Here is a 27,234-nt window from a genome sequence, read left to right on the forward strand (position 1 = left end):
CCGCATGGCAGCAGGGGCCCTGGCAGAGGTGACCCATACGCTGGGAGATAAGGGAAAGAGCTGGGGGAGGACAGGGCTCATTGCTGCTGCTCCCCACCTGTGCCCTGGACCCCGCTGTGACCTTGAGCTCTGGCTGGCGAGCGGCTGACACCTGCCATCCAATTGAGCAGCTAAAAGTCTGGAATTTTAACCCACTTCCTGTCAGTGTAACAAAAGCCCGGGACCAGTTGGTTGACAGAGGAAAGCTTATCTGGCTTGGGTTCTGGAGACCCAGAAGTCCTGTGTGCGGCAGTGGCATCTACAGGGCCCTGGTAGGACCCTTCCCGACATCTGATCAGGGTGGCCCAGGTCCCAGGGTGTCTGTGGTCCCAATGTGACCACATCAAATTCTCACCTCCTAAAGGCTCCATCTCCAAGTCCCTGCCATGTGGGCGGTTAGTAGTAGAGATTCTGGTACAGCAACCCTGGGGGGCACGCTCACCCCCAGGCACCTGTGCTTCTCCCAGCGGACAGCCGAAGGCTTGTCCACAGGGCATCCTCTGTCGGTAGCCTTGGTCCTTCACCCACCTGGTGTCATCGTCCTCCTGACACGGCCCCTCCAGAGTCCCAGGCCCCTAGCAGGTGCTCAGCAAAGGTCACTCTCTCCTCCGACCCAGAGGCCGAGCCCAGATTTGCCCGCCCAGGTCCCCATTGGCTCCCAGGTCGCCCCCCAAAGCCAAAGCAGGGTGATTTCAGATTTTACTTCATGGGCTCAGTTGGGCTCGTTGGGAGGAGCTGCCTGTCCCAGGAAGAGACTGCCAGGTCAGCCTCCCAGTGGGCCCGCCAGGCTGCCACCTGCACACCTGTCCCACTGTCTGTCTGTCAGTGACAGCCCGAACCGGTGGAGGCCACAGGGCCAGGCTCCCAGTATGCCCTGCCCACCTTCGCTGAGCGTTCACTTTCATCTCCTACCCCTCAACGGCTCCAGGACCTTCAGACACACGTGTGCCCTGGCTCCGTGGCTGCCAGAGGTAGCCTAGGAGCCCTGCGGCCCTGGACGCTCCGGGGGCAGCCGCAGCCTGCAGGCAGCACATGTAGGCCGAATCTCTAACGTGCTCATTGCTGAGGTTTTCAGATTGTATGGCCCAGCAGTGATGTCATAGATACCCAAATGGCCCCTTGGCAGGGGGTCAGAAATAAGCAGGAGAGGCTGGTGTCTCAACACAGAAAATGAGCTTAAATTTAAAGCTAACTCTGTGTCACTAAAGGAACCAGGGGCTGAGAGCCAGGAGAAAGGTGCAGTGGGCATTGACCCAAGGATCAGAGCCAACGCCACTGTGGCAGCTGGAGGCAGGCAGGATGGTATGTGGGAGGCCCAGGCAGGTAGGAGAGTGGTCAGACACCAGGTGCAGTCCTGGGAGGGCACGTGAAGGTGGGCGAGTCAGATGAATAGGAAGGGGCTGCCAAGCTGGACAGCGATGGGGAGAGGGGGTTCTACTCAAAGTGAGTCTCCTAGGCTCGCCTCACTCCGCATGATGAGAGGAAACGGGGCTCCTGGGGCGGGGGGAGCATAAAGTTCAGTGGGCTCCAAGTCACTGGAGTTCACACGAGTGCTAGGGCCTCCAGGTGACTGCCAGCCACCCACAGGTCACAGCTGTGACAGTGGACAGAGTCACATGGGGCCCCAAGGTCAAAAGTAGAGAGACTGGGAAGCAACTGTGGGTGCAGGAGACCCAGGGGTGAGGGAGAGTACAGGGCAGGTGGCCACCACCAAGGGATGGTCCAAGCTGGGCAGGGGGAGGAGGACGAGGAGGCCTCCCCAGCACAGGAGCCTGTGCTATGCAGAACGCCCCTGCTGCGTTCCAGGCCCTCTCATCATGGGAGCACCACAGCTCTGCAAGGTTTTCCTAAAGCCTCCAAGTTACAAGCCGGAATCTCCCTTCTATCTGGGCGGGCCGTGGGCAGATTGACAGTGACAGAAGGTGGGCAGAGCTGTGGGCACGGGAGCTGGCGGGTGCAGCGGTCACATCGCTGTGGGCACGGGAGCTGGCGGGTACAGAGGTCCACGTCGCTGTGGGCACAGGGAGCTGGCAGGTGCAGAGGTCCACGTCACTGTGGGCACAGGGAGCTGGCGGGTGCAGAGGTCCACGTCGCTGTGGGCACGGGAGCTGGTGGGTACAGAGGTCCACGTCGCTGTGGGCACAGGGAGCTGGCAGTGCAGAGGTCCACATCGCTGTGGGCACAGGGAGCTGGCAGGTGCAGAGGTCCACGTCGCTGTGGGCATGGGGAGCTGGCGGGTACAGAGGTCCACATCGCTGTGGGCATGGGGAGCTGGCGGGTACAGAGGTCCACATCGCTGTGGGCATGGGGAGCTGGCGGGTACAGAGGTCCACATCGCTGTGGGCACGGGAGTTGGTGGGTGCAGAGGTCCACGTCGCTGTGGGCACGGGAGTTGGTGGGTGCAGAGGTCCACGTCGCTATGGGCACGGGAGCTGGTGGGTACAGAGGTCCACATCACTGTGGGCATGGGGAGCTGGCACGTGCAGAGGTCCACATCGCTGTGGGCACGGGAGTTGGTGGGTGCAGCGGTCACATCGCTGTGGGCACGGGAGCTGGCAGGTGCAGAGGTCCACGTCGCTGTGGGCACGGGAGCTGGTGGGTACAGAGGTCCACGTCGCTGTGGGCATGGGGAGCTGGCGGGTACAGAGGTCCACGTCGCTGTGGGCACGGGAGCTGGCGCGTGCAGAGGTCCACGTCACTGTGGTCCCCAGCTTTCTCTCTGCTGAGTGTTTCCTTGATGCGTTGTTCAGTTCTCGGCCTCATGGAGGTGCTTCTGGGGGTCCCCAGGAACTGTGGCATGGGGGCTTATCTTCTCAGTCTCATCAGTGGCTCTGCAGGGGCCTAATGGTCCCCGGCCATTCCAGGGACCTGGCGACAGCTCCCTTCCTCCCTCCCATCCCTGGCCGCAGACCAGGACAACCATGTGTGTCACCATGTCGGTGCCATCTGCAGGAACATATCCTGGGTCTCCCCACCTCTGCCTCAGTTGGGGCAGGTGCCCAGCACAGCCCCAGGTCGCCCCTTTGCGGGGGCATGCTTTGCTCCTCGGCGTTTACGCATCCCTGTGCATAAAGGGACGTCCTGTGCGCTGGACCGGGCACTTCCTGGGTGCTGGATATGCTGCCCTACCTCCTCTGCCTCAGGAAGGCAGGAGCAGGTCAGCTGGGGGTGGACCGTGTCCTGCAGGTGTCTATGCAGTCACCAAGGGGCCCAACATGGAGGCAGTCTAGAAGAAATACTGCCATCCACGAGACCATGCAAGGGGTTCACCCACGGACCAGGGTTGTCAAGGGCAGGTTGCCACTCTCAGAGCCCGGGTATGGGAGGGGACATTGGGGGTGCCACAGTCTTGCTGGGCCAGCCCCAGGGTGCCGGCCGGGCCAGCAGATGAGGCAGGGCAGTGTCTGCACAGGGACAAGGAAAGAGGCAGGCTGGAGCCAGGCCTGAAAGCTGTGGGCACGGAGATGGAGTTGAAAGACGGCGTTGGGGGTGTTGGGGTCTCTGCATCTCTGAACATCGTGAGGGGTGGCTGGGTGTCTCCTCAGGGCTGAGCTGGGATGCTTAGCGAGAGACGGACACTGACCGGAGCCTCCTCTGAGCCCACAACACACTCCCTCAGTCCAGAAGGTTATAGCAAAGCCCTTTGGGGTACCCTCAAGAGGGATGTTAAGTTTGCCAGATTCCTCTGCCCCTTGGGCAGCCTGGTAACCACTCAAGCTCCCACTACTGGAGGGGCCCTGCCAACTCCTGGGCCATCTGGATGCCAAGGCCTGGATGAGCCCCCAGGCACAGCCTGGCAGCTAGATCCAAGAGGACTGGCAAGGCACCCAATGCCAGACCCTGCAGGCTCCCAGGACTCCCACGGCCCCAACCTCGGGGAAGTCCTCCAGGCTCCTAGATTCTGTGCTATGCATTAGGACAGGGGAATTGAGGCAGCAGTGTGGGGCTCACCCCATGGGTGGAGCCGGGGTCACGGGGGCGCTCTCTGACCGAGCCCCTGGGTGCTGTGCTATAGTCCTCTCTCTAAGCATGCCCCGCGGGGGTCGCAGTTGCTGCCGGGGCCCTGTGACGATGGGCATACCTGGGCACCCCGGCTCACCTGAGAGGCACACGCTGGAGGGTGGCTGTCTTTCAGGAGGACATGATGTTCCCCAGCAGGTGGGCCCACGGGTGACAGGGAGCCACCCTCTGAGCAGCCCAAGGAGGAGAGGGAGAAGGGTGCAGCCCGGCTCCCAGATCTTTCTTTCCCAGCCTCAACTTCAAATACTCCTCCCACCCCAGAGAAGTCGGGGAAGCAGGGGCACCGTCGGCATGCCCGCCATCAGCGTCTCCACCACACGGTGGCACGGGACCCTCACCCAGCTGGGCGCGGTCCTCTCCCCCACCCCACACATTTTATTTCCCAGTTTGTCTCAGTGCACTTTCCATGGCCATCCGTTGGGCTGCCCAGATGTCGCTTGATGTCCTCTTGGGCTCCCCGGGGACCCAGTTATGTAAGTGGAATTTAAGGGAGCCAGTGCGTGGGCACTGCTTTCCAACAAGCTCAGCCCTGGCACCCCAGAACCCCAACCTTCTGCAGTGGGGAGCAGCCTTGCCAGCCAGGAGAGTTTGGGCGGAGTGCCTGGTGGTCCTGCCCTGAGTGCCACAGGTCTGGCCTCGGCGGAGCCTGCTGGCCGTGATGGTGGCAGTGGCGTGGGGCTGGCTTTGGGACTACCAGCATGGGCGATGCATTAATCTTGCGTGCCCTGCCATGTGGTGCTGGGACCTAATCCTCTGAGAGCCGCTTTGTTATTCATCCTTCCAGTCCCTGGGGAGCAGGGAGGAGCCGTGCCCAGCTGGCTAAGGCGAGTTTCCCAGGTGGGGAGCAGAGCCAGGGCTGCGGGGCTCCATGCCCCAGAGGTGGGCTGGTTCCCCCCAAGAGAAGGCTGCTTCTCTGCCAAGGCTGGCAGGTTTTAGGGGCCGGGGCAGGAGACGGGGAATGCGTGCTGATGCCCCTCATGTTCTGTCGCCCACAATCAACCAGAGCGGAAGGCACTCAGTGGAAACAGACAAGCTATAGATTGGTGTAATACGTTGTTTCAATGCCTTCACACTTCCCAGATGGTCCTCTCGGGCTCTCCCCAGCCCTGGGGGATGAAGGGTGGGCAGCCTCGACCCTGGGGTCCCAGGGCTTCCCCTGTGACGTGGCCTGCTTCTCTGAGCCTGTAGTGTCTTAGAAATATTAGAAGAGATTCCTGCAATAGAGGTCCTCGTCTTAGCACAGAAAGGCAGAATTGGCCACATAGCAGGGCTCAGTGAGTGGGGCATCCATCAGACAGAAGCTGAGAGAGAGCCCAGCCGGTCAGAGTTGGGTCAGCCAGGTCATGTGGGTTAGTGGAGTGCAGACACCTGATGAGCTGGGCAGGCCCCTACACAAAGACCTGAGAGCTGAGGGCTGACCTACGGGCCAGGAGGGCATCTCATCAGAGAGCCAAACAGGCCTTACAAGGAAGTGGGGTCCCTCTGCATTCCTCCTTCCGGCACCACCTCCTAAACAGAGGGTTTCCTCGGTGTGAAATGAGTGGGATCCACCCCTCCCATGGTTTGACCACCCCACCTTAGCCCCCTTGGCACCAGCCAGACAGGATTCCCCCAGCGCGCCTTCCTCCAGTAAGGGTGTGGGCAGGCCCTTGCAGTGGCCGTGCAGGGCCTCGTCCAAGTGTGCTCCCGGTATTGCTGCACTGCTGTCCGCAGGCCCCTCACACGCAGAAGCCGGCGTCTGACTTTGATCTGACACGCCTCCTTGGATTGAGGGCCCGCCCTAATCCAGGATCCATCCCCTCATCCCCTCTCCACAGCCCTGTCTGCCAGCAAAGGTCCCGTCCCTAGAACCAGGCGTCAGTGTCGACCCACTCCAGCAGGTTCCACCACGGATTCCCAGACATCACCCCTCACCCCAAGGCTCCTTCCAGAAGCTTCCGTGACTTGCTTTCTTGTCTGGAGATGACTTTCCCTGAGCAGGGACTGTCCATCAAGGGCCATGGACGTGAAGGACAGGGTTATGGGCAAAGAGGGTAGGGTAACCAGGAAGTTGGAGCAGAGTAGGCTGGTAGCACTGGACCTCATTTCATGGGAATCTGACTATTAAGCCTGGAAGGGGACCGAGTGTTCACCCCTTGGTTAGGAGTGGGTCTCCCCTGCCCACTCCTGTGGATGTTTCTAGAAGGCAGAACCACCCCACTGGTTCAGAGCAGTATCCCGTGGGAAGGCCAGGCCTGCCCCCCAGGCAGTCACTGTGAGGACCAGGGTGGGACAGATGAGGCCTGGGCCATGGAGGGTGCCTGGATAGATGGTCTTTCCAGGATAACAGGATGGGAGGGGGACTTGGGGCAGCAGGAGCCTGGCCAGCTGAAGCCTGTCCTGCGACCTCTGCCGAGGGCTGTGGTGGAAACCCACAGAGAGGATACTAGGAGAGCCTGCCAAGTCATCCGCCTGTAGCATGCAGCATCCACCTGTCTGTGGCAGTCAGTACCCAACAGTCACCTTGTGCCATGCCAGGGGCATTCTGTATGTCACCTGGGTGCCCAGCTGGACACTGTGGCCAGCACGTCCCATCCCCACAGATGCTGGCACTCGCACCAGTCAGGCCAGGTGAGAGTGGGACCAAGTGGTGCACACATCATGGGTGCCGTGAATGCTCTTTTGGGATACCAGGATGCTGGCCTCTCCCTCCTCCTCCACCTGGGGAAGCCAAGGCAACACGCAGGAACGGCTCCATGGCCCTGTCTGTCCATCCTTCCATCCATCCATCCACCGATCTGCCCATGCACCCGTCCATCCACGCACTGCCTGTCTGTCCACCCACGCGTGGGCTGGGCCTGCTCCTCCCCTTGTGCTGCTGAGTCAGATCTTAGCAGCACTCAACAGGATCGGGAGCTTATTTCTCCCTCCCCCCCGCCCCACCCAGCTGTGTTTCTCCTACGTTGGCTTCTCTTAGAATGCCATTCTGACCAGGAGAGAAGACTCAGCATTTTCTTGATCTGCTTCCATTGTGGACATTCCAAACTAGACCTGCAGATGCTGTGTGCACATCACTGCTCCTGTGACCATTGTGGGCAGTGGGGGACACATGTCTTCTGGAGACCCACCCCCGGCCTTCTCTCTCTCTCTCTCTCTCACACACACACACACACACACACACACACACACACACACACACACGCCCCTGGCTCCCTGACTGTCCTGAAGCTGCCACCAGGGTAAATACTGCAGCCGCCACTAGGTGGAGATCCCGCAGCGTCTGCTGTGGCCACAGGGCCACTTCATTTTGGTGTGGCCTGCAGGCACTGCCTGAAGCCCTCTGGCTTTGTATGCCAACTCCCAGGGGAGCGCTGAGTGGAGAGAGAAGGAAGGCAGAGGTACTGCCTCACCAGGAACCCTGCCCTGGTGCCACTGTGGGAGGGAATTCTAGACGTGGGCCCTTCAGCCTAAGACTTTCCTACTTGGCGTGAAGAGCGGGACCCTTTGGGGAGACATCTCCGGTCTTGGGCCTGGCCTGGGCGCTGGAGGGAGGCAGCCGGCAGTCCTGCCCGCTTCCTTGGGGAGTAGCCACAATGTTGGGCCTGGCCTGGGCACTAAGGGAAGCAGCCGGCAGCCCTGCCTGCTTCCTCGGGGAGTAGCCACAGTGAACGCTGTTAAGGCTGGGAATTGGGCACATGCCGGCTCCAGAGGGAGGAAGGCCAAAGCCCTTACTGGTGCCCCTCACCCCGGGGAGGCACAGCGACCCCAAGCCCCTACAGCCTAGCTATACTCTCTGAGTCTTTGAAATGGGCTCTGGCTGCAGATTCAGGTCCAGCTGTGAATCTAGGGTCACTCGGCATCCAGATCTTGTGTGCGGGGCCTGAGCCTTGATCTTCACCTGTCTGTTGGATTGTTTTCCACGCATTGGTAGGTGGCCTGGGTTGCCATGAAGGCCAGTCCCCTGCACACACAGGGTACACCACGTGCCATCCCCCTGGCCTGGGGTGCCATGAAGGCCAGTCCCCTGCACACACAGGGCACACCACGTGCTATCCCCCTGGCCTGGGGCGCCATGAAGGCCAGTCCTCTGCACACACAGGGCACACCACGTGCTATCCCCCTGGCCTGGGGCGCCATGAAGGCCAGTCCCCTGCATGCACAGGGCACCCCACGTGCCACCCCTCTGGCCTGGGTAGATGCCTGTTCCCAGCATGTCTCCAGGTACATGCTTGACCATCAAATGCCTTGGCTGACAGGTGGAATGCATCCATGTGTATGTGCGCATCCCCACCTCCACCCATGCCTCCACCTGCCCATCCAGAGCCTCTCGCCAAGCTGACCCTGAACACATCCTGGCAAGCTCTGGCCTCTCCCTTCATCCTCTTGGTCAACTTGCTGTCAGGGGAGGGGCCCTGACACTCTTTGACAAAAGAGACCAGTGGGATGACCTGGAGCTGGCCCTCTGCCCAGAGATGGCCTTGTGGGACCTGGGATGAGGGTAGGAGGCTGCTGGGTCAGCAGGAGAGGATTCTGGCAGCTGGCGCACTCTCTCGACAAATGCTGCCTGTCCCTCACCCACTGGCTTCCCCCGTACACGCGGCTCAGATGGGCACAGTACAAGTTTATGTGTTCTCCCAGAGGCCAAACATACTCCCTGACGAAGCTTGCCTGGAGATGAAGCTTGTCGTACCTGTTGGGTGTCAGGGGGTGGCATGTCCTCATCACCATTAAACTCGTCAGGAAAGAGAGTTGCCGTGGGCTGCCAGGGGCACACAGTGGTGCCCAGCCCCAGGGGATCCAGGTGACCACTGAGCAGGTGCTCACTAGTATTTCAAGGATAGGCTGAGGCCCTGTCCTTCCTGCTCAGCTGAATGCAGGGATGGGGCAGCTGGGTGGGGCTACCAGGCGCCCCGAGCTGGGTTGGCATTCACGTGCAGAGATGTGAACCAGAGAGCCATCGTCGGGGGTATCCGGGGCCAGAGGGCAGAGGGCTCAGTCCCTGTGGCTCCATGGCGGACACGCCTGCCCCGTGTGGCTTCAGGCAACTGCTCAGGAGGTGCAGTTCCTGCTCTATCACTGTCCACCCCAGGGTAACACTGCCCAGGAGTGGATGACTGTGCAGACCCAGAGTTCAGCCTACATCCAGGTACTGAGGAGTTCCCAAGAGATGGAGGAACACAGCATCCCTCCCGGGGACCAGCAAGGGCGGGGGCAGTGGCTGCCACAGATAGAGCGAAGGGGAGAAGCAGACAAGTGTGTCCCTGGCCAGCTGGGTGGTGAAGGGGCAGGTCCCTGTGTCTGAGTCCAGGTGTGCAGAGAAAGGGTAGGCTGGTGTGCCCACAACCAGATGTTAAGAGAGCTAGGTGTGTGGGAGGGACTGACAGGTGGAGAGCAAGATGGTAATGGGCTTGCTGCAGGTGCTGCTGGGGGCTGCACAGAAAGGCATGGAAGGAGAGCCCTGGTGCTAAAGTGTAAACACAAGGTCCTAGTGACAGGCAAAAAAAAACCCAAAACTGATACAGGCAGGTGCTTCCAAGCCCAGGGAACAGTGAGGTGGCAGCAAGAGAGGAGGTGCTTCAGGGACATCTAGCGGGGCCAAGTCCACACTGGGAGCTGCAGAGGAGAGCTGGGGGCCAAGCAGTGGGGAGACCGCGGGGAGGTGAAGCTGGGAGAATAACCTGGAGGGTCGTTCGGCAGTAGGCAGACCAAGGAAGAAGAGGACTTAGGGAGGTGATGGTGGAGGTGGCACGGAGCTGACACGTGCATGTTAAGGAAATTGACCAGAGACCTGACACCGCGGGTGGGAAGGAAGAAGTCAAATTTTACCCTCGAGGGCACCAGCCTGGACCCCCTGTCATGGCTGGGCCCCGACGGACGGTCCTATTACAGAGCAGTAGGCTGAGCCGTCTTGAGCGCTGGTGGGGGTGGGGGGGGCAAGCGAGTGTGGATACAAAGGGAACTACGCAGCAGTCGGCTGTTGCGCCGCTGTAGTCCTGGGACTTGTGCAGCTTGTCGCAGCCAGCATTCCCATCTCCTTCCTTATCCCCGGCATCCTTAGCAGAAGACATGTGCTGCCATGACATCCTTAGCAGAGGCACACTTAGCAGAAGACATGTGCTGCCATGTTTCAGGGACAGTATTTTCTGCAGAGGCAACCCTGGACACAGGCTCAGGAAGGAATACCCAGGCTGAAGGGCCACAAGACAGGACGGCAGAGGCCAGCAGCAGCCTCCCACACTGGCCATCTGCAGAGGCCCTTGCGCTGGACACAGCCATCGCCACATCCTCAGTTCCCCTCCGGGACTGGACTGTGAAGGGCATGCTAGTCTCCCAGGATCCCCGAGGGCTGGACCACAAGGCCGGGCAATGTCACCTCACCAGGTGCGCTCGGCCTGAAGTAACACTAGAGGGGTTGAAGACATGGCAGTCCTTTAACTTCAGTGCAAGAGAAAAGTGGGCTCCTGGTCTCCAGGAGCAACTACCATCAAAAATAAATGAGGCAGAGTCGCCCAAAATAGCCCCGTGAGAGGCAGCAGCCGTGAGGCCCAGCCAGCTGACCTCAGCCGTCCACGCAGCCTGCGCCCCGAAACGGAGGCATCAGGCTGCAAACAGAGAGGCATGGGGCGGGACGACTCCACACGTCCCCTCATCGGTAGGCAGCATGGGGAGTCACTTGTCCAGGAAGGCCCCTCCTTGACCTGCAGAGGCCACACCTCCAGGTGGGGTGAGCCACCGAGGGATACAGGACGCTGGTGTCACGGTAGCTTCACCTGTTACAGCACAGTGCCGCCCCCAGCACTTGCTTTTGTCAATGAAGTTTTATTGGGACACAGCTACATCCCTTCCTTTACAAACCATCTCAGGCAGTTGAGTAGTTATGACAGAGAGTGACTGCCCCTGCCATGGCCTGCCCCTGCTGTGACCTGCCCCTGCCATGGCCTGCCCCTGCCGTGGCATGCCCCTGTTGTGGCCTGCCTCTGCTGTGGCGTGTCCCTGCTGTGGCCTTCCGCTGCCATGGCCTGTCCCTGTTGTGACCTGCCCCTGCCATAGCCTGCCCCTGCTGTGGCGTGTCCCTGCCGTGGCCTGTCCCTATTGTGTCCCTGCTGTGGCGTGTGCCTGTCGTGGCATGTGTCTGTTGTAGCCTGCCCCTGCCGTGGCCTGTCCCTGTTGTGGCCTGTCCCTGCCATGGCCGTGGCCTGTCCCTGCCGTGGCCTGCCCCTGTTGTGGCCTGTCCCTGCCGAGGCCTTCCTCACCATGGTTGTCTTTGTGCGTAGGCGTGAGCATGCTGAGGAAGCAGCGTATTCACTGAAGACATGCTAATTGGGGAGCGGGGCATGTTGCTCTAGTTACTACGTTGTTGTTGATTTGGGGTTTTAGAGATCTGGACATTTGCGTCACTGAGCTGTCTCCCAGCCCGTCCATAAAGGGAAACATCCACTGCCACCTACCACCACCAAGCTGCTCTCCCACCGGCTTCCAGGGCCACCCACGGGGCCACCTGCCCTGCACAGCTCCCCACACAGTGGGAGAGAGGAAGGTCAGGATTCCTGCAGTCCAGACCCTGGCCCTAAGCTGTGGGGGCCTTTCCCCGCCCCAAGTACTGAGGTCACCCCACTTCCATGAGCCATGCTGCCCTTGTTTCCAACTCCCACCCGTTCTGGGGCCCCTGGAGGGGGGTCCTGCCCATCAGCCATGAGGTCAGGTCTGGAAATGGACACTTTTATGTGGCCTGCCCGGGCACAAGGCTCCTGGCAAACAACACGGGGAACTTTTAAATCAGGAAGGCTTTGGTGCCACTCACGCGGGCGTGGAGTGGCAGGCAGCAGACAGCCATGGTGGCACCGCCGAGCACACTCTGCCACAGGAGGAGATCTCACAAGACCCACCCCCCCGATCTTCCACAGCTGGCTCCCCCAAAGGGAGGTTCGGAAGACGAGGGGCCAACTCCTGCAAGCCGTTGGCTGTTGCAATGGGTCTGCCGTCAGGGGAACAGTTGCCCAGCAGACGAGCAGGTCAAGTCCCCTCCCCCCACAGAGAAAACAGCCAAACCCCAGGCATGACCCCAAGGTCAGCAGGCCACCTAAGAACCTATAGCAAATGTGAGGGACAGGCAAAGCCACTGGTGACCAAGCAATCATCCCCAGAGGGACAGTGCCAGCCTCCAACACCTGCAGAGAGGAAAAGGGGACTCGGTAGGGGAGAGGAGGCATGTAGCCCAGCAAAAGCGCAGGGTGGGCTGGGAGCTTCGACATGAAGGGACTGTGGCCTTCTAGAAGCGTGCCGGCAAGGGCTGCTGGGAGCAGGCTCCCCCTCTGCTGGGAGATGGAGCAAGGGCTGCTGGGAGCAGGCTCCCCCTCTGCTGGGAGATGGAGCAGCAGACGTTTGGAGCATGCGGAGGTGTGGTCTCTGTCGTGGCAGCTGTGTAGCAGCCACGGCCCAGGTCACTCCCCTGGTCACTGCCACGGCCAGGGCACTGAATGCCCTCCCCAGTCACTGCCACGGCCCAGGGCATTCAATGCCCTCTCCTGGTCAGGGCCCAGGACACTGCATGCTCTCCCCTGGTCACTGCTACGGCCCAGGGAATTCAATGCCCTCCCCTGGTCTCTGCCACGACCAGGGCACTGAATGACCTCCCCTGGTCACGGCCAAGACCCAGGGCACTGAAAGACCTCCCCCCGCAAAGTCATGGTTATAAGAGATGGGGCCTTTGAAAAGTATCAGGGCTAACATGAGCTCACAGGTGTCATGGCACAGCAGGCTGAGCCGCCGTTTGGAAGGCCCGCTTCCCATGTGGGAATGCCTGGAATGGGACCCACATCTGCTGCTGAGCCAGCTTCCTGCCATGTGCTTGAGAGGAACGGGTATCAGCCCCAGAAGCTGGGTTCCTGCCAGCCAAGCAGGAGAACCAAGTTGGTGCCCAGCTCCTGGCCTTGGTCAAGCCCCAGCTGTGGCTGTTGTGGGCATTCAGGAAGTGAAGCAGCACATGGAATATCTCTCCCTCTCCCTGCCACTGTGCTATACAACTGAGAAATAAGCAGGTTGTGAGGGTGGAAGTCAGAGGGTGGGGTCAGCATTCCGACCAGGAGCCCAGGCACGCTCTCCACTGTGTGAGGGTGCAGGAGAGGGCAGCACCCTTCCGAGAGAATGACTGCTGTCAGCAGGTCCCTGGCATGCCAGTCAGCAAGGAAGTGGGTGTGGCCATGTGCCCATAAAGCGTTAGGAGGCTGAGGTTCAAGTTGGGCATCATTTCTGTGTTAGGAAACATCGTTCTCACTTTGGTTTCCTAGGCACAGTCTGAAGGTGAGACGCTGTTCTCAGCTCACGATCAACAGGCTGGCTGGCCCTGTCCCAGAGTGAGACCTCATGGGGCACTGCTGCGGGTGCTGGGTGCCATGTTTGGGGACCCCAGTGCTGATGTCCCAGGAAGAGGTCAAACCAGTGAGTGAGGGTACGGGCTGGCTCCGAGCCTGGTGCTCCTGCTGCCGACACAGGCCTTGGCGTCCCCAGCCTGGTCCTGTGGAGAGCCACTGGCTACCGAGGGGCTTCACCAGGACTCCCGTGTGTTTACCCCTCAGGTGCCATGCCATGCAGCTGCAGCCTAGGTGGTACCTCCGAGCATGAACGCAAGTGCCCAGCTGTGGGGAGAGCCGTGTCAGACGTCGGGCTCGCTGTGGCCTCCAGGAACCTCGGTCACCTGGGGATGACCTTTCTTTGTCATTTCAGCTGTCCCAGTAGAATAATCCGCTTGGCTTTCCCCACTGCTGGAGCTGTTGAGAGCCACCAACATGGGCATTTTTAAGAGGGGCGGGCTTATCATGTGGATGGCAGAGTCACAAAACAGACAGAATCTTCTGTGGCTGGTTCACTTCCACCCACATGGCCACAACTGCTGGGAGCCGGGCCAGTCTGAAGCCATGAGCCCAGAATTTCATCCAGGTCTCCCACGTGGGTGCAGAGTCCCAAGCCCATGAGCCATCCGCTGCTGCGTTCCCAGGCGCATTAGCAGGGAGCAGGATTGGAAGGGGAGCAGCTGGGACTTGAACCAGGGCTCTGACGCAGCTACCTGGACGCAGCCCCTGGATGCGATGCACAGCAGGCGGCAGTGCACCCAACTGTGGCACAATGCCAGTCCTCATTTCTAATTCTTCAAGGTGATCCCCCACTGACCTCCACAGAGGCTGCGCTGCCACAGGCAGGCAAGGATGCCCCAGGGCTGGCTGGGGCTCACCGCCCCTCAGTCACTCGCTATTTTGTGGTTTCCTGTTTTCATGGCTGTGAGTTCTGGTCTCCCCCCAGTCCTGAGGACACTGGATGTCTTCTTGAGCCGGTGGCCACGTGCTGCATGTCTGGGGGGACACGTCTGATGAGTTCTTCGCCCTGTCTTGGAGCAGGTCTAGCTCCCTGCTGCCTGGCTGCGGGAGTCCTCTGTGAGCTCTGCTCAGAGAGAGGATTTGCGGTTTGGTCTTTGAGATGAGGCTTTTTCAGCTCTGCCACCCAGCATGCAGCAGTCGCAGGAGTTCTTAGAAACAGCAGGAGCAGAACTGCCGCTCGTGCGAGTCGGGATCCACGCGGGCCGTGGGGGCAGGTGCAGAGTGATGGAAGACCCGGGCTGAGCAGAGGTGGGAGAACCCCAGGGGCACCAGAGGCTGGCCACTGCTCCCCAGTGCCAGTGGTGGAGGTCGCCTGAGGGGACCAGGGGTGGAGGTGGACGTGGGGCGCAGTGGACAGAGGAAAGAGCCCGTACTTGAGCACGTGTCTGGCCCCGACCCACTGAGTGCTGTAAAGTGTGCTCCTGGAAGGAGAGCTGGGGGCATGGCCCAGGGGGCTCCCTGTGGGCACCCCACTCCCTCCCTTCCAGGCCTCCTCTTCCCTCTCTCTCCCTCTCCTTTCTCTCTCTCTCCTTCTCACCTCTTTTCTCTCCCCCTCTCCTCCTCCCCTCCTTCTCTCTCTCCCTCTCTCCTCTTCCTCCATCGTCTCCTCTGCTGCCCTCTCGGCTTCATCTCCTGCCGGAGCGTCCTCACCCAGCAGCACTAGAGCAGAGCTGGAGCCCAGTGCCCACCGCCCTCCCTGGGGAGGGGACACTAGGGAGCCAGCACAGGGTGTGTTCTCAGCACACTGAGAGCTCTGGGGGAGGTCTCCCCCAGGAGAGCCACATATGGCCCACCACTCACCAGCTGCCCCCACCCACAGGTGTGGGAGTGGAGAGCGGCATCCCCAGGAAGGGGGTCTGACCAGGAGAGCTGTGGCAAAGCATGGGAACAGTCCTGTGACCTGTCCTCCCTCGGGCCAGCCCTGCCCGCCAGGTGCTTGGCCTGCACCTGCTGTGTCACAGCTGTCAGGACTAGAGACCAGAAATGGGAGAGAAGCCACTGTGGGGTGTGGTGGCAGAAGGCACCGGGTTCAAATCCTAGCCATGGGTCACGGCCCCAGGACTTTGGCTGCTGCCTCTGGCAGAACCCCTTCCCAGTGCTTACCACAGGTGATAGGTGTGGGCAGGAAGCTGGTTACTCCCCACAAGACCTGCTGCCCTCCGGCCTTCCCTGACAATGTGGGCAGCTCCCAGTCTGATGGGGGTCAGCCGTGGGCAAACTGGGGGGGACATGCCCCAGGTGCTTCCCCCTGCAGCTCCTCTGTCTTGCCTCCTGCCTGGGGCAACTACTGCACCATGGGAAGGCTGGGGTGCCAGGGAGCCTCCCATCTGGACCAGGGCTTTGGACACTTCTGGGATCCAGGGTCACAGCCTGGCACCTCAAAGGGCCCTGGCACATGCCATGCCCCAGGCTTCTGGCACATGCCATGCAGTCCATGCAGGACACATACGAGGACCTTGGGCCACCCCAGCCATCCTGGCACCTGGTGTGGGAGGCACAGGATGGGTTTGTGTCTGGTGGGTAAGTGGTCTCAGTGCCTGCGCAGCATCAGGATGCCCCGATGTGTCAGGGGATTGCCATGCAGGTGCACTGCTGTGCCCACAGCCCCCGCCACGGGAGTAGCCATAGCCGGGGTGGGAGCTGCCCGGGCTGACACCCCATCCGATCCAGGCTGAGCCCCCACATGGCCCCAGGTGGCTTTCTGTGCAACCTCAGGATGTGCAGTACACACACAGACCCAGCAACAGCTCAGGCGGTTAACAGGGTCGCAGCAGCCAGGCCTTGGCCCAGGGACGCGGCAGTTGACAGAGACCCCGGCCCAGGGACGCAGCAGTTGACAGAGACCCCGGCCCAGGGACACAGCAGTTGACAGAGACGCCGGCCCAGGGTTGCGGCAGCCAGACCCCAACCCAGTCTCTGGCCACAGTACAGTTTACTGGTTTCTGCCTTTAGGCCTGGGACCAGGAGGGGAATGGGGAACACCCAGAAATGCAGAGCCCTGAGGGCACTTGGGCCCCTCTGCAGGGGCTGGGGGTGGCAGCTGCGGGGCAGCACTGCCCAGAGCTCTGCCATCTGCTCTCCACTGGGACCCCTGGCCTGGGGTTTCCTGCCTGCTCAGGAGGAATCAGGACCCCAGCCTTGACGGCCAGTGCACTGGGTCCTGTCCCCCAGATACCCCATCTCTGGCTGAGCACGGCGCAGGAGGGAGGTCAGACTCCTTGGAGCCCACCTACCCAAGGGCCCCACACAGCCTCGCGGGGAAGCAGAAAACTCCTTGGTGACCACGGCTTCCTCCCTCCGCCCCGCCCCCTCTGTGCGCCTCCACTTCCCCCCAGCAGGATATGGGTGCAGGGTGTGGTCGGGTGGGAGGGGAGGAGGCAAGCGTTTCCTGTACTGCTTGTCCAGTGTGTGCAGTGTGCATAGAATGAATGACTGAGGCAGGGGGCCACGGCCTGGGCACACAGCTATGGGGCCAACTGAGCAGGTAAGAATTTCTGCCGCCTCCTCCCCTGACATACTGTAGCTCACAGGGTTGAAGCCACTGGCCTGCCAGTCCTGGCCTGCGTTCCCAAAGCCCACTGTGGCAGCCAGCACCCGGGAGTCTGGGTGCTGCCATATGGAGGTACCCAGCCCCCTGATGCAGGGGGCCTGCATGTGGCATTGTGCTGTCTGCCAGGGCGCGTTGGGACACTGGGATGGTGCACTGGGATGGTGCACTGGGGGGCCGGGTTTTCAGTGGAGTCTTAATTGTGCATTAATCAGATGTGGCCACGAGCTCTCCTTCCCTGGGCCGCGTGCCAGGCTGCCGCAGTGTTGGGAGTCAGGGCCAGGCGTGCCAATGTCGCTTGGGAAATGCCGACACACATCTCAGTCTGTGATCTTGAGGGAGTTTCACCGAGGTGCTAATGAGGTATGCCATCAACATGCCAGAGCCGGTGGCCTTGACTTTGGACTCCAAGGTGGGATGGACGCTGCTGCCATTGTGTGGACCGTGCGGCACCTGTGCTGTTCCTTGTTGGATTGGCAGGCCACTGTGCCTCCTGTGCCCCCGGCCCTGGCCTCAGGAGCCGGGAAGGAGCTGAGGTTTCTCAGAGCTGCTGCTCATGCCCATGTCTGGCACTATATCGTTTCTTTGCCCCTGGCTATGTCTGACTCGTGTCTGGGTGGTGCAGTTGGGAAACTAGATTATGCTGGCCTGGGAGCACCAGCCCAGGCCCTGGTGGGCACCCCAAGCGTCCTTGGAGTCGGCAGCAGCCTTCCTCACTCTCTCACTTGGGTCTCTGGCATCTGGGGAGATAGGAAGGACGCGTCTAGAAGCGTGCCTTGGCGTCATGTGGTTTCAGGCAGTTACACTTCCTGCCACTCCTTGGGGCCCCTTGGTCCTCAGCTCGGGGCTCCGCCCAGCCCTGTCCCGCCCAACAGGCATGGTTCTGTGCCTGTGGCAGGCTCACCAGGGCCATGGGGGGCCCTGGCAGGTGGGAGTGCCAGGCTTTGGGGAACGGCTTAAAGAGTCTCACTGATTCCATAGAAGCAGGTGCTGGGGTCCCTTGGCACAGAACACACAGTGGACACAGCTTTCCTGGCAGAGGGGGCTCAGTGCCAGCTGTCTCAGGCGCGTGGGTGGGTGTGAATGAGGAATGTCGCATTTCCGGTGCTGTGTTCGACCCCCCTTCAAGGTGGCCTCAGGTGCTCCTGCTGTCCCCGCCGTCACGTCTCCACCCTTGCAGCGCTAAGGTCGGTTCCCGCCAAGTGGTTAAGGACAGCTCACACACAGCTGAGTTCAGGGCAGGTGCAGAAAGCCCAGCAGCCCGAGCCGTGAGGTCAGCTGGAATGTGGCTGGGCAGGACTGTGTAGGCTTTGCCTTTCTCCGGGAGAGTGGGAAAAGGGAGGACGGAAGGTGGCCCACATCTCTGGAGTGCCAGGAGCTCGCTGCCTGCTGGGCTCTCAGCTGCCCTCAGCACACGGCACATACCCAGCCTGCTGCCCTCTCAGCTGCCCTCAGCACACGGCACATACCGCGTCCACCCCTACTGTTATCCCAGGTCACAGAAGAGACGGACCCTGCCGAGGTTGAGCGAGTTGCTTTGTCATCCAGCACGGAGCAGGCAGAGTTGGGACTGCAGCCAGGGATCAGCACTGAAACCCACACAGAACCACAGACAGGCCACACCCTCTTCCTGCAGGGCTCTGTACCACAGGGCCCCATGTACCACAGGGTTCCATGAACCACGGGACTCCATAGACCACAGGGCTCCATAGACCACAGGGCCTCATGTACCTCAGGGTTCCATGGACCACAGGACCCCACGGACCACAGGGCCCCATGGACCACAGGGCCTCACGTACCTCAGGGCCCCATGGACCTCAGGGCCCCATGGACCACAGGGCCCCATGGACCTCAGGGTTCCATGAACCACAGGGTTCCATGAACCACGGGACTCCATAGACCACAGGGCTCCATAGACCACAGGGCCTCATGTACCTCAGGGTTCCATGGACCACAGGACCCCACGGACCACAGGGTTCCATGGACCACAGGACCCCACGGACCTCAGGGTTCCACGTACCTCAGGGCTCCACGTACCACAGGGCTCCATGGACCACAGGGCCCCACATACCTCAGGGCCTCACATACCTCAGGGCCCCATGGGCCACAGGACTCTGCATTGCAGGACTCTGTACCACAGGGATCCCCTCTAAGATGCCGTTGCATATATAGTAGGGTGGCCTGGGGCACATGTGACCTCCAACAGGGACGGAGACTTGAGGCCAAGTCCACTGCGGCTGCGAGGGACATATTGTCATTGTGCTCGCCTTCCCTTGGCAAAGCCGAGTCGCACAGCCACATCAGAGACACGGCCAGGAGTTTACATGTGTGCGCACGTGTGAGTGTGCATGTGTCTGTGTGCATACACGTGTGTATATTGTGCGTGTGTGTGCACGTGGATGTGCTGAGGAGGCAACAGATCACACAGCAGCCCTGTAGCTACAGGGAGGAGGAAGGAGTCACACTGACGCTGCAGCCTCCCACAGCCTCCTCCTGTCCCCCGCCCCACGGATGGGATGCCAGGTCCCATCCATGAAACCGTTGTCTCCAAGCAAGCCAGAATGTGTCTTCTGTTGCTTGGCACCGCTGTCCGTGGCTCCCAGGGTCTTGTGCTTCATTCTGGCCTCTCCCTGTCTCCTCTGCTGGGCACGCTGACTCCTTCCAGCCTGGCAGGCTGCTCCTGGGTGGGGCTCCAGTGTGTTAGCAGGGGTCTTTACTGCAGGCTGAGTACCACCCTGTAGCCTGGGGCTTTTACTTTTCATTAGATTTATGTTCTATATGTTTTTTTTTTAGGTTTATCTCTTGAAAAGGCAGAGTGGCAGGGGAAGAAGAGACCTTCTTAACCACTGGTCCCTCCCCATATGGCCACAGCAGCCAGGGCTGAGCCAGGCTGGAGACAGGAGTGCCCTCAGGCCTCCCACGCGGGCAGCTCAACCTTCGCAGTTGCATGGGTGGGAACTGGCACTTGTGTGTGGAATGTGGGTGCCACAAGTGGCAGCAGAGCCCACTGGGCCACGCCAGGAGCCCACCAGGAGTTCTAAAGTATTGCAAGCCTGGCCGTAGGCTACCACGCGGACATGGCCAGATGCGAGAGCCACACTACATGTGACCAGTCCCAAGATGGCACAGAAATGCCATCGAGAAATCTCTTCAGGGGGCAGACCCCAAGTTCCCAAGGAGCACGTGTTTTGCCAAGAAGCAGCAGCCCAGCAGCACCACGGCTACACGTGCACCTGCTGAGGCTGGCAGGCCCTCATCAAGCCCACAGTGCCAGAGGCTGGCAGCCATGAGCTGGACTGGCAAGGCCACCTTGCTGGCCCCAGGCGTGGGAAACACAGCTGCCAGGCTCATGCCTGCACTGCCAAGGGTCTTTAGCGGTCCCGGCCAGAGCAAGGTCAAGACGCAAATCAACGTGAAAACCCAAGCTGCACCTGCACCCACAGCCCCATTTCCAGCTTGGGCTCCTCCCAGCGGTGACCAGCTGCCCTGGAAGGCTGCACAGGAACGGCCTTTGCCTACCGATACAAGGAGACAAGGCTGAAGTGCTACCCACACGGGGCTGGTGTCCCGTAACCCACACACGGGGCTGGTGTCCTGTGCTGTTGTGTGTACAAAGAGCCCCGAGACAAGGTTACAAAACAACAACAACAAAAAACAGTAGTCATGAACTCTACGAGCTATTTTGGAATAATTTGGGAACTTGAACATAGCTGGTATATCAGGTGATGTTGGGTTATTAACCTAACGTGTGACCACAGGCAAGGTTCTCCCAAGATACACACTGATGTGTTTCGCAGTGAGGCTCGGGAGCTGGCCAGTTGCTTTCAGATGGTTCAGACAACTGTGTGTCTGCTTTCTGGGAGGGAAGGAGAGGAATGGGGAGACAGAATGTGTGCAAATGCAGCAGGCGGCAGACACCAGACAGCCAGTGGTCAGGCGGAGCTCCCGTGGTCCTTTCTGCTTTTCTGCTTGTCCCAACCTTGCTGAGCTTTGCAAGTCTTCAAAGCAGTAAGTTGGGGAGAAGAGAGAAAATGCCTGCAGGTGAACCCCCAAAGCCTGTGTGTGACACCCAGATACATGTACACGGAACAGCAGGTCACCTGTTCACGTGTCGGCTCACACACAGGAAGGGCTAGGGTTCCCTCATGGGTGCCAAGGATTTCCACGGCAAGTGGCCCGGCTCCCCCGAGGAATTTGGGCAGGGTCTCAGGGGCTTTGTAAATCTCCCAACTTCTGAATATAAATTGGAGTCATGGTGCTCAAGGTCATGTGCAATCCAAATGGCAGTGCAGGCTCCCCAGGAGAAAGGACCCCCAAACCCCTAGGCTCCCCTCCTGTCCCACACCAGCCCTACCCAGAGGCCCACTGTCCTTCCAGCACAGGAACCTGGCCTCTCTTCCCTGGGATTGGCTGCTCAGCAGGTGCCGTGGCTCCTGATTGGATGGTGGCAGCTCCAGCATGAATGCAAAGCAGGGTCTGAGCAGCCCTCCGGAGGAAGGGACGGCCGTTGAAGTGGCAGCTCCTTCTGAAGGGACATCAGAGCGAGCCAGTGCCCACCTGTGGCCATGGCCAGTAGCCTGCTGACTCAGGGAGGCGGCCTTGGGGTCTGCACCTCTTGGGAGTGGGATGGGGCCGCCCTGAGAATGCCTGCCCACATGTGACCAAGCTACATCCCTGGCTGTAGCTGTAAGGTTTCCCAGCAGATGCCAAGCAATAGGAAATACCAGGATGGGGTCAGGGCAGTATGCGGAGTACATGGTACAGAAGCAGGTGTCTGTAAAGGGCCTACATGAGCAGTGACCTGGGCATGAAGGACAAAGGTGGCAGTGTGGATGGGAGCTTGGGCCACTCTTGGGGTCAGAGTCCAAATTCTGGTGGGAGGAAGAAGAGGCCGTGAGTCTTGAGGAGGGGGCCAACCTGATGGTCTCTGACCTACCCCCTCCCAGAAAGTCCACCTGACTGGAAGCAGGGGCTGGTTGGGAGGCCCTTGAGGGATGAGGCAGGGGAGGCCCCAGGCCGGGCAGGGCGCCTGGGAGCTGGGGGTGAGAGTTGAGCTTTGCCCTGAGTCGAAAGAAGGGCTTGACATGAGCTAATTCACGCCCTGGAGACTGGAGCGTGGGCCAGAGCAGGAGCGGGGCATGGAAGGTGTGGCATCTGCTCTGAGAATGGAGCAGAGGCAGGATACCCACTGGAAGGATGGCATGGCTGCACCTGCTATAGACACAAGGCTGCAGGTGAGCCAGTCAGGTGCTCATCGGGGACCCCAGCCAGATGCTCATCACTGCATATCCCACTGAGGGCTACAGTGTCGCCATGGATGTCAGGACAGGACAGGGGCTCAGGGCAGAGCCTGAGCGGCTCCCAGGGCTGGAGGCCAGGGGGACCAAGAAGCAGAGGATGGAACAGGCAGGGTGCCCACGGAGAGGGTTCCTGCAACCATGGACACACAGGGCAGTGCTGGACCAGAAGGAGGGGGTGACTGCTGTGGTAGTACCAGGGCGCTCCCGTGAACCAGAGCAGTCGGGCACCATCAGGAAAAGGGTAGTGGGTTCTGGGTCTCGTTTTGAGTTGAGCGCAAGGGCAGCTCCCCGAAGCCAGTAGCATTGGCCATGGGGACCCAGGGAACGGAACTGGTGGCATGCCTGTGCTGGCCAGGGGTTTCCAGAGTTAGGCTTCAGGCGGCTCCTGTTCTCGAAATGACAGGCTGTGTTGACAACAGGGGCCACAAAGCTGGCCTCTTCAAAAAGAGGAGAGTGGCCCGAAGCCCCTGTAAAGGGCTAGACAGGCTGTCAGGGAGGGCTCCGGGCGGCCCTTGCCACACTGCTTCCAACAGCCACGCCCATACATAGTGGTGGGCGTGGAGGTGCCGGTCACCCACACCTGCTGACCACCCACTCTCCACAAGAGGGCACTGGGCACTTTAGATTCCAGTGTCTGCCCACAATTTCTATCTCTGAAGCCTATATACCTGGGCAAGTGGGGACCTGGCAGTGCCCCTGAGGGCCTAGGATACCAGCATCCCCCATGGGCACTGGCTCGAGCCAGAGAATAGGGCCCCAGGTCTGCAGCTTGGTGGAGCATCTGAAAAACTTCAGCATCCCCACTGCCCAGGAGGCAGGGCTGGGTTATAGGTCAGGACCATCCCTCTGCCCATCCGAACAGCACTGCAGGATTTGGCGTCAGGAGCCCTCGTCCTCTTACAGCCACATCCTGTACCTGACACGGGGCTGAGGCAGTGAGCAAACCCCTGCGGAAACCCCACTGCAGGCAGGCAGAAGAGACCGTCCGTGCCAAGACTCCACAGGGGCCGTGATGGGTGGGAGGGGAGCAAATCAGGAGACAGAGCCCTGGAGGTCGTGCTGTAACCTGGTGAGCCTGAGAGTGGACGTCCTGGCTGCCGGGTGGGTCCCGTGAGGAAGCTGGCCCGGGCATCCAGGGACAGGCCGCAGCAGCTCAGCCTGGCCATTGTCAAGGGAGATGTGTGTGGCAGGGTGGATGTCAGAGTCTGTGGCAGCGCTGGGCATCACCGCAGCCTAGGTGGGGAGCCGGCAGTAGCACACCCCCGCCAGGCTGCTTCACCAAGGCCCAGCAGCCCCATGGTTGTGGCCTCTGGTGAGACATGGTGGCAGGGGCCACCAAGGTCCCAGCCCCAGTGCCCAGTAGAGATCCAGTCACACCAGAGCCCACTTGTGCTGACCCCAGAGCTCCGGCCATCTGTGGCCAGGGTGAGTGGTCACTGGGAGGCTGAGCTGGGGTGGTGTGTGTGTCCAGCTCCCGGGGTCCTTGGGAAGATACACGGCCTTGTGGGCTTTATGCTGGCGGTCACCCATAAGCCATTCCCAGTCCCTGCCCGCAGGAGCCTCTCCAGCTGGGCAGCTTGGGTCAGCAGAGTGAGCAGAGAGACTGTGTCCCACCCACAGAAGTGACAGCCCTTAGCTCTACCACATTGCTGGGTTTGCTGGCAGCAGGGGAGGCACACTGCATGCTGGAGCCAACGGCCACTCAGAACCAGGCCAGAGACAGTGTTGGGGTGCCCCTAGGTGATGTGGGGGCTCTTCCTGGGAGCTCTGGAAGCACCAGGAGTTCCCCACTTGGTAGGGACAACAGAAGCTGCTCCCGGTTTCAGCAGAGAGAAAGACAGATGCAGTGTCCGCTGGCAGTGACAGAGTGGGGCCCTCATCAGGTCAGGACCCTGCATCATGGGAGCATGCGCAGTGGTGGAGGGTCCCTCCAAGCCCCGGCCTCTGCTCTGGGCATCAGGCCATCTGAGGCACAGGCCTCTTGTCTGACATGTGTCCAGCAGCATCCTGACAGCTCCCGGGCCCTGCATGGGCCCCTGCTGCCCCCAGCTGCCCTTCACTAACCACGGCCCTCCTCCCACCCCCACTCTACTTTGCTTCCAGAATCTTCCCTGCGTGAACGAGCAGGCAGCTCTGGGCGAGTGAGGCCGGCTCCATGTACCCAGAATCGACGACCGGCTCCCCAGCTCGGCTCTCCCTGCGGCAGACGGGCTCCCCCGGGATGATCTACAGGTAACCCAGCCCCTCCTGGGCCTGTCGACTCCGCCTCCCCTCAGGAGGGTGCAGACACCTGCCTCCCTGGTGCGTCCAGGCCAGAGCTCCCCGACTCGCCCCAAATAGTCGAGAAAACAGAGGCCCTTCTCCTTTCTTTAGAAAGAGTTAGAGATCTCCCACCTGCTGGGTTACACCTCATACGGCTGCAGTGGCCCGTGCTGGACCAGGCAAAGCCAGGAGCCCCACCCAGGTCTCCCACACGGGTGCAGGACCCGAGGGCTTGGCCATCCTTTGCTGTCTTCTCAGGCACGTGGCCAGGAGCTGGGTCGGAAGGGGAGCAGTCAGGAAAAGAACCGGCGCCCGTGTGGGCAGTCGGCGTCTCAGACAACAGCTCGGCGCCAACCCCCTCCCCAGCTTCTCACTGACACTTTTCACGTGGCCTCTGGGGACCCACTACCCCAGTCCCCCCACAGCCTGCGCAGGGCTCACGGCCTGCTCCCCGTTTGCTGACACCCAGCAATAGGTGAGGGACCCCTTGGCCTCCGCCTCGCGGAAGCCGTCTCCAGGCCCAGCTCCTGCTGTTTCTGTGTGTGCGACCCTCAGCGCTGACCCAGCGGGGCCAGCTTGCAGGTGGCTGGCGAGCTCATTGTCACAGTGTGGAAGGGCCCCGTAACTTGCCTGGCCTGTGTGTCCACTGTCCACACTGCTCAGGCACCATGCCTCTACCCACATGGCCACTGGGTGGTGCTGCTGCCAAGCCTTTGGTCCCTGACGGGCAAGAGCCAGCCAGGCGGGCGAGCGGGTGGGCAGACAGGTGCTGGCCAGGCCTGTGTTAACGCCAACTGTGGATTCCTGTCTCTCTCTCCTCTCTTTCCTGTCCCCCTGTTTCTCTTTCTTCCATTGCTGTCCGAAGTACTCGGTATGGGAGCCCCAAAAGACAGCTCCAGTTTTACAGGTAACGGTCTTTCATTTCTCCCCAAGCCCAGCAGGCCCGCGGCGAGGGCGTGGGTGGAAGCACCTGACCACGTGCGGGGAAGGGAGGCCAGGCCCTGCCCGCCCCTCCCAGCGCCCACTCGGGGGGTGGGGTGCTCTGACTTGAACAAACAGACTTGCTGTGTCTGGTTAGCTCTCAGCGGAGTACCCTGTCCGGCCTCACAGACTCTCACCAGGCAGGGGGTGGGACCTTCCCCAAATCCCTGTGTGTATGGGGAGCCCTACCCTGCCCCCGTCATCTTGAGACCAGGGCTCTCCTGTCCCTCACAGACTACGGCCTCTGGGAGGGGAGGGGTGCCCCTGTGCCCTGAGTGACTAGGTGATGTCTTTCTGATGCTCCCTGCAGGCCACCAGCACCCCCAGGGCCCCCGCAGGTCTCCACACAGTGAAGTCCAGGTCCTTTGCCCAGGAGTGTCCTCCCAGCTGTCCCTCCTCCACTACTGTCACCTCCCTCATACCTGTAAAGTTGGGAGAGTTCCGGGAGGGGGGGGCGCTGTCCTTCTGGGAATGCCTCCCACTCTAGCAAGCAGGAGGTCACGCTTGCCTGGTGTCCTGGGTCTGTACAGAGACCAGGTGCCAGCCCTGGCGCGGGAGACTGGATGTGCTGGCTGCAAGCCTGGGACATCTGCCAGCTGCCCAGCATCTTGCCTCCAGCTGTTGGCTACACCATGGGCGTTTGTTGCTGATGGGCAATGAGTGTTGGGGAGTGGGTCCTGGGGCTGGCAGTGATTCCAGGGTTGGCAGTGGGTGTGGGGGCCAGCAGTAAGTCTTGGCGTCAGTAATGGGTGCTGGGACCAGCAGTGGGTGCTAGGGCTGGCAGTGGGTCTTGGGGTCGGTGGTGAGAACTGGCGTCGGCAGCAGGTGCTAGGGTCAGCAATGGGTGCTTGCGTCTGCAGTGGGTGCTGGGATCGGTGGTGGGTACTGAGGTCTGTAGTGGATGCTGGGGTTGGCAGTGGGTACTGGGGCTGGCAGTGGGCTTGGGGCCAGCAGGAAGACCTGTGGTCAGCAGTGGGTGCTGGGGTCTGGATTGGATGCTGGGGTTTGCAGTGGGTGCTGGGGCTGGCAGTGGGCCTAGGGGGCCAACAGTGAGACCTGTGGTCGGCAGCGGGTGCTGGAATCTGCAGTGGGTGCTGGGGCTGGTGGTAGGTGCTGGGGCTGGCAGTGGGTGCTGAAGCTAGCTTTGACATTCCCTTCAGTCTTGGTGTCTCCAACCATGACCATGGGCCTGAGTTCTCAGTCTAGCTCACCTCATGGCTTCAGTGCCTCCCACGAGGGCTGGTCGCCTCACGGAGCTGACATACGTGGCCAGCTCTTTGTCGTGCCTGGGCTGCTTGGTCCTCAGCGTGGGCCTACGGATGCTGGCTTGGGTGGAGTGTGCACATTGTAGTGTGGTGTCATCTGGAGTGTGCACAGCCGTCCCTGAACACCTGGGCCAGAGCAGCTCACACCTGGACAGCATCCTCAGAGAGCTGAGGCCACTGTGTCCCAGGAGGGGTGTGACGAGCAGGTGTAAGGCTGAAATGAGTCACCCGGACGTCTGAGACCCCACAAATGACCCTGTTTCCACCCAGGAGAAGCCCGGGTGAGCACCCTCTTCCCCAGGAGGTCCCGCCCCCCACCAGTCTGCTCAGTCCTCTAGCTCGGGCCACCCTGTCCCGTGGACTCTGGTTGGACTTCTTCGTGTGGGCGCTCGTGTTTGCTGCGAGTCACGGGGACCTTCAAGGGCTGGACTTCAGGTTTAACAGACAGAAGCAGAGCGGGCTGTCCCTGC

The 27,234-nt window shown here is 60.9% G+C and overlaps 1 protein-coding gene across 2 annotated transcripts in view; it reads left to right on the forward strand.

The window, feature by feature from the left end:
• KCNAB2 (potassium voltage-gated channel subfamily A regulatory beta subunit 2) overlaps window positions 1–27,234 on the forward strand; it is a 69,234-nt gene that overhangs the window by 2,935 nt on the left and 39,065 nt on the right. Inside the window, exons 2-3 of one of the 2 annotated variants that reach the window (XM_040987820.1) lie at window positions 24,360–24,488; window positions 25,384–25,425. In XM_040987820.1, coding sequence (XP_040843754.1) covers window positions 24,412–24,488; window positions 25,384–25,425 — 119 coding nt within the window. In that variant the 5' untranslated portion in view covers window positions 24,360–24,411. Of the gene's footprint in view, window positions 1–16,161; window positions 16,894–24,359; window positions 24,489–25,383; window positions 25,426–27,234 lie in introns of those variants that run through there. The other variant, XM_040987822.1, reaches the window with a different exon arrangement.

This window comes from Ochotona curzoniae, unplaced genomic scaffold, assembly GCF_017591425.1.
Source record: "Ochotona curzoniae isolate NIBS_2020 unplaced genomic scaffold, NIBS_Ocur_1.0 contig_4792, whole genome shotgun sequence".
NCBI classification, from domain to species: Eukaryota; Metazoa; Chordata; class Mammalia; order Lagomorpha; family Ochotonidae; genus Ochotona; species Ochotona curzoniae.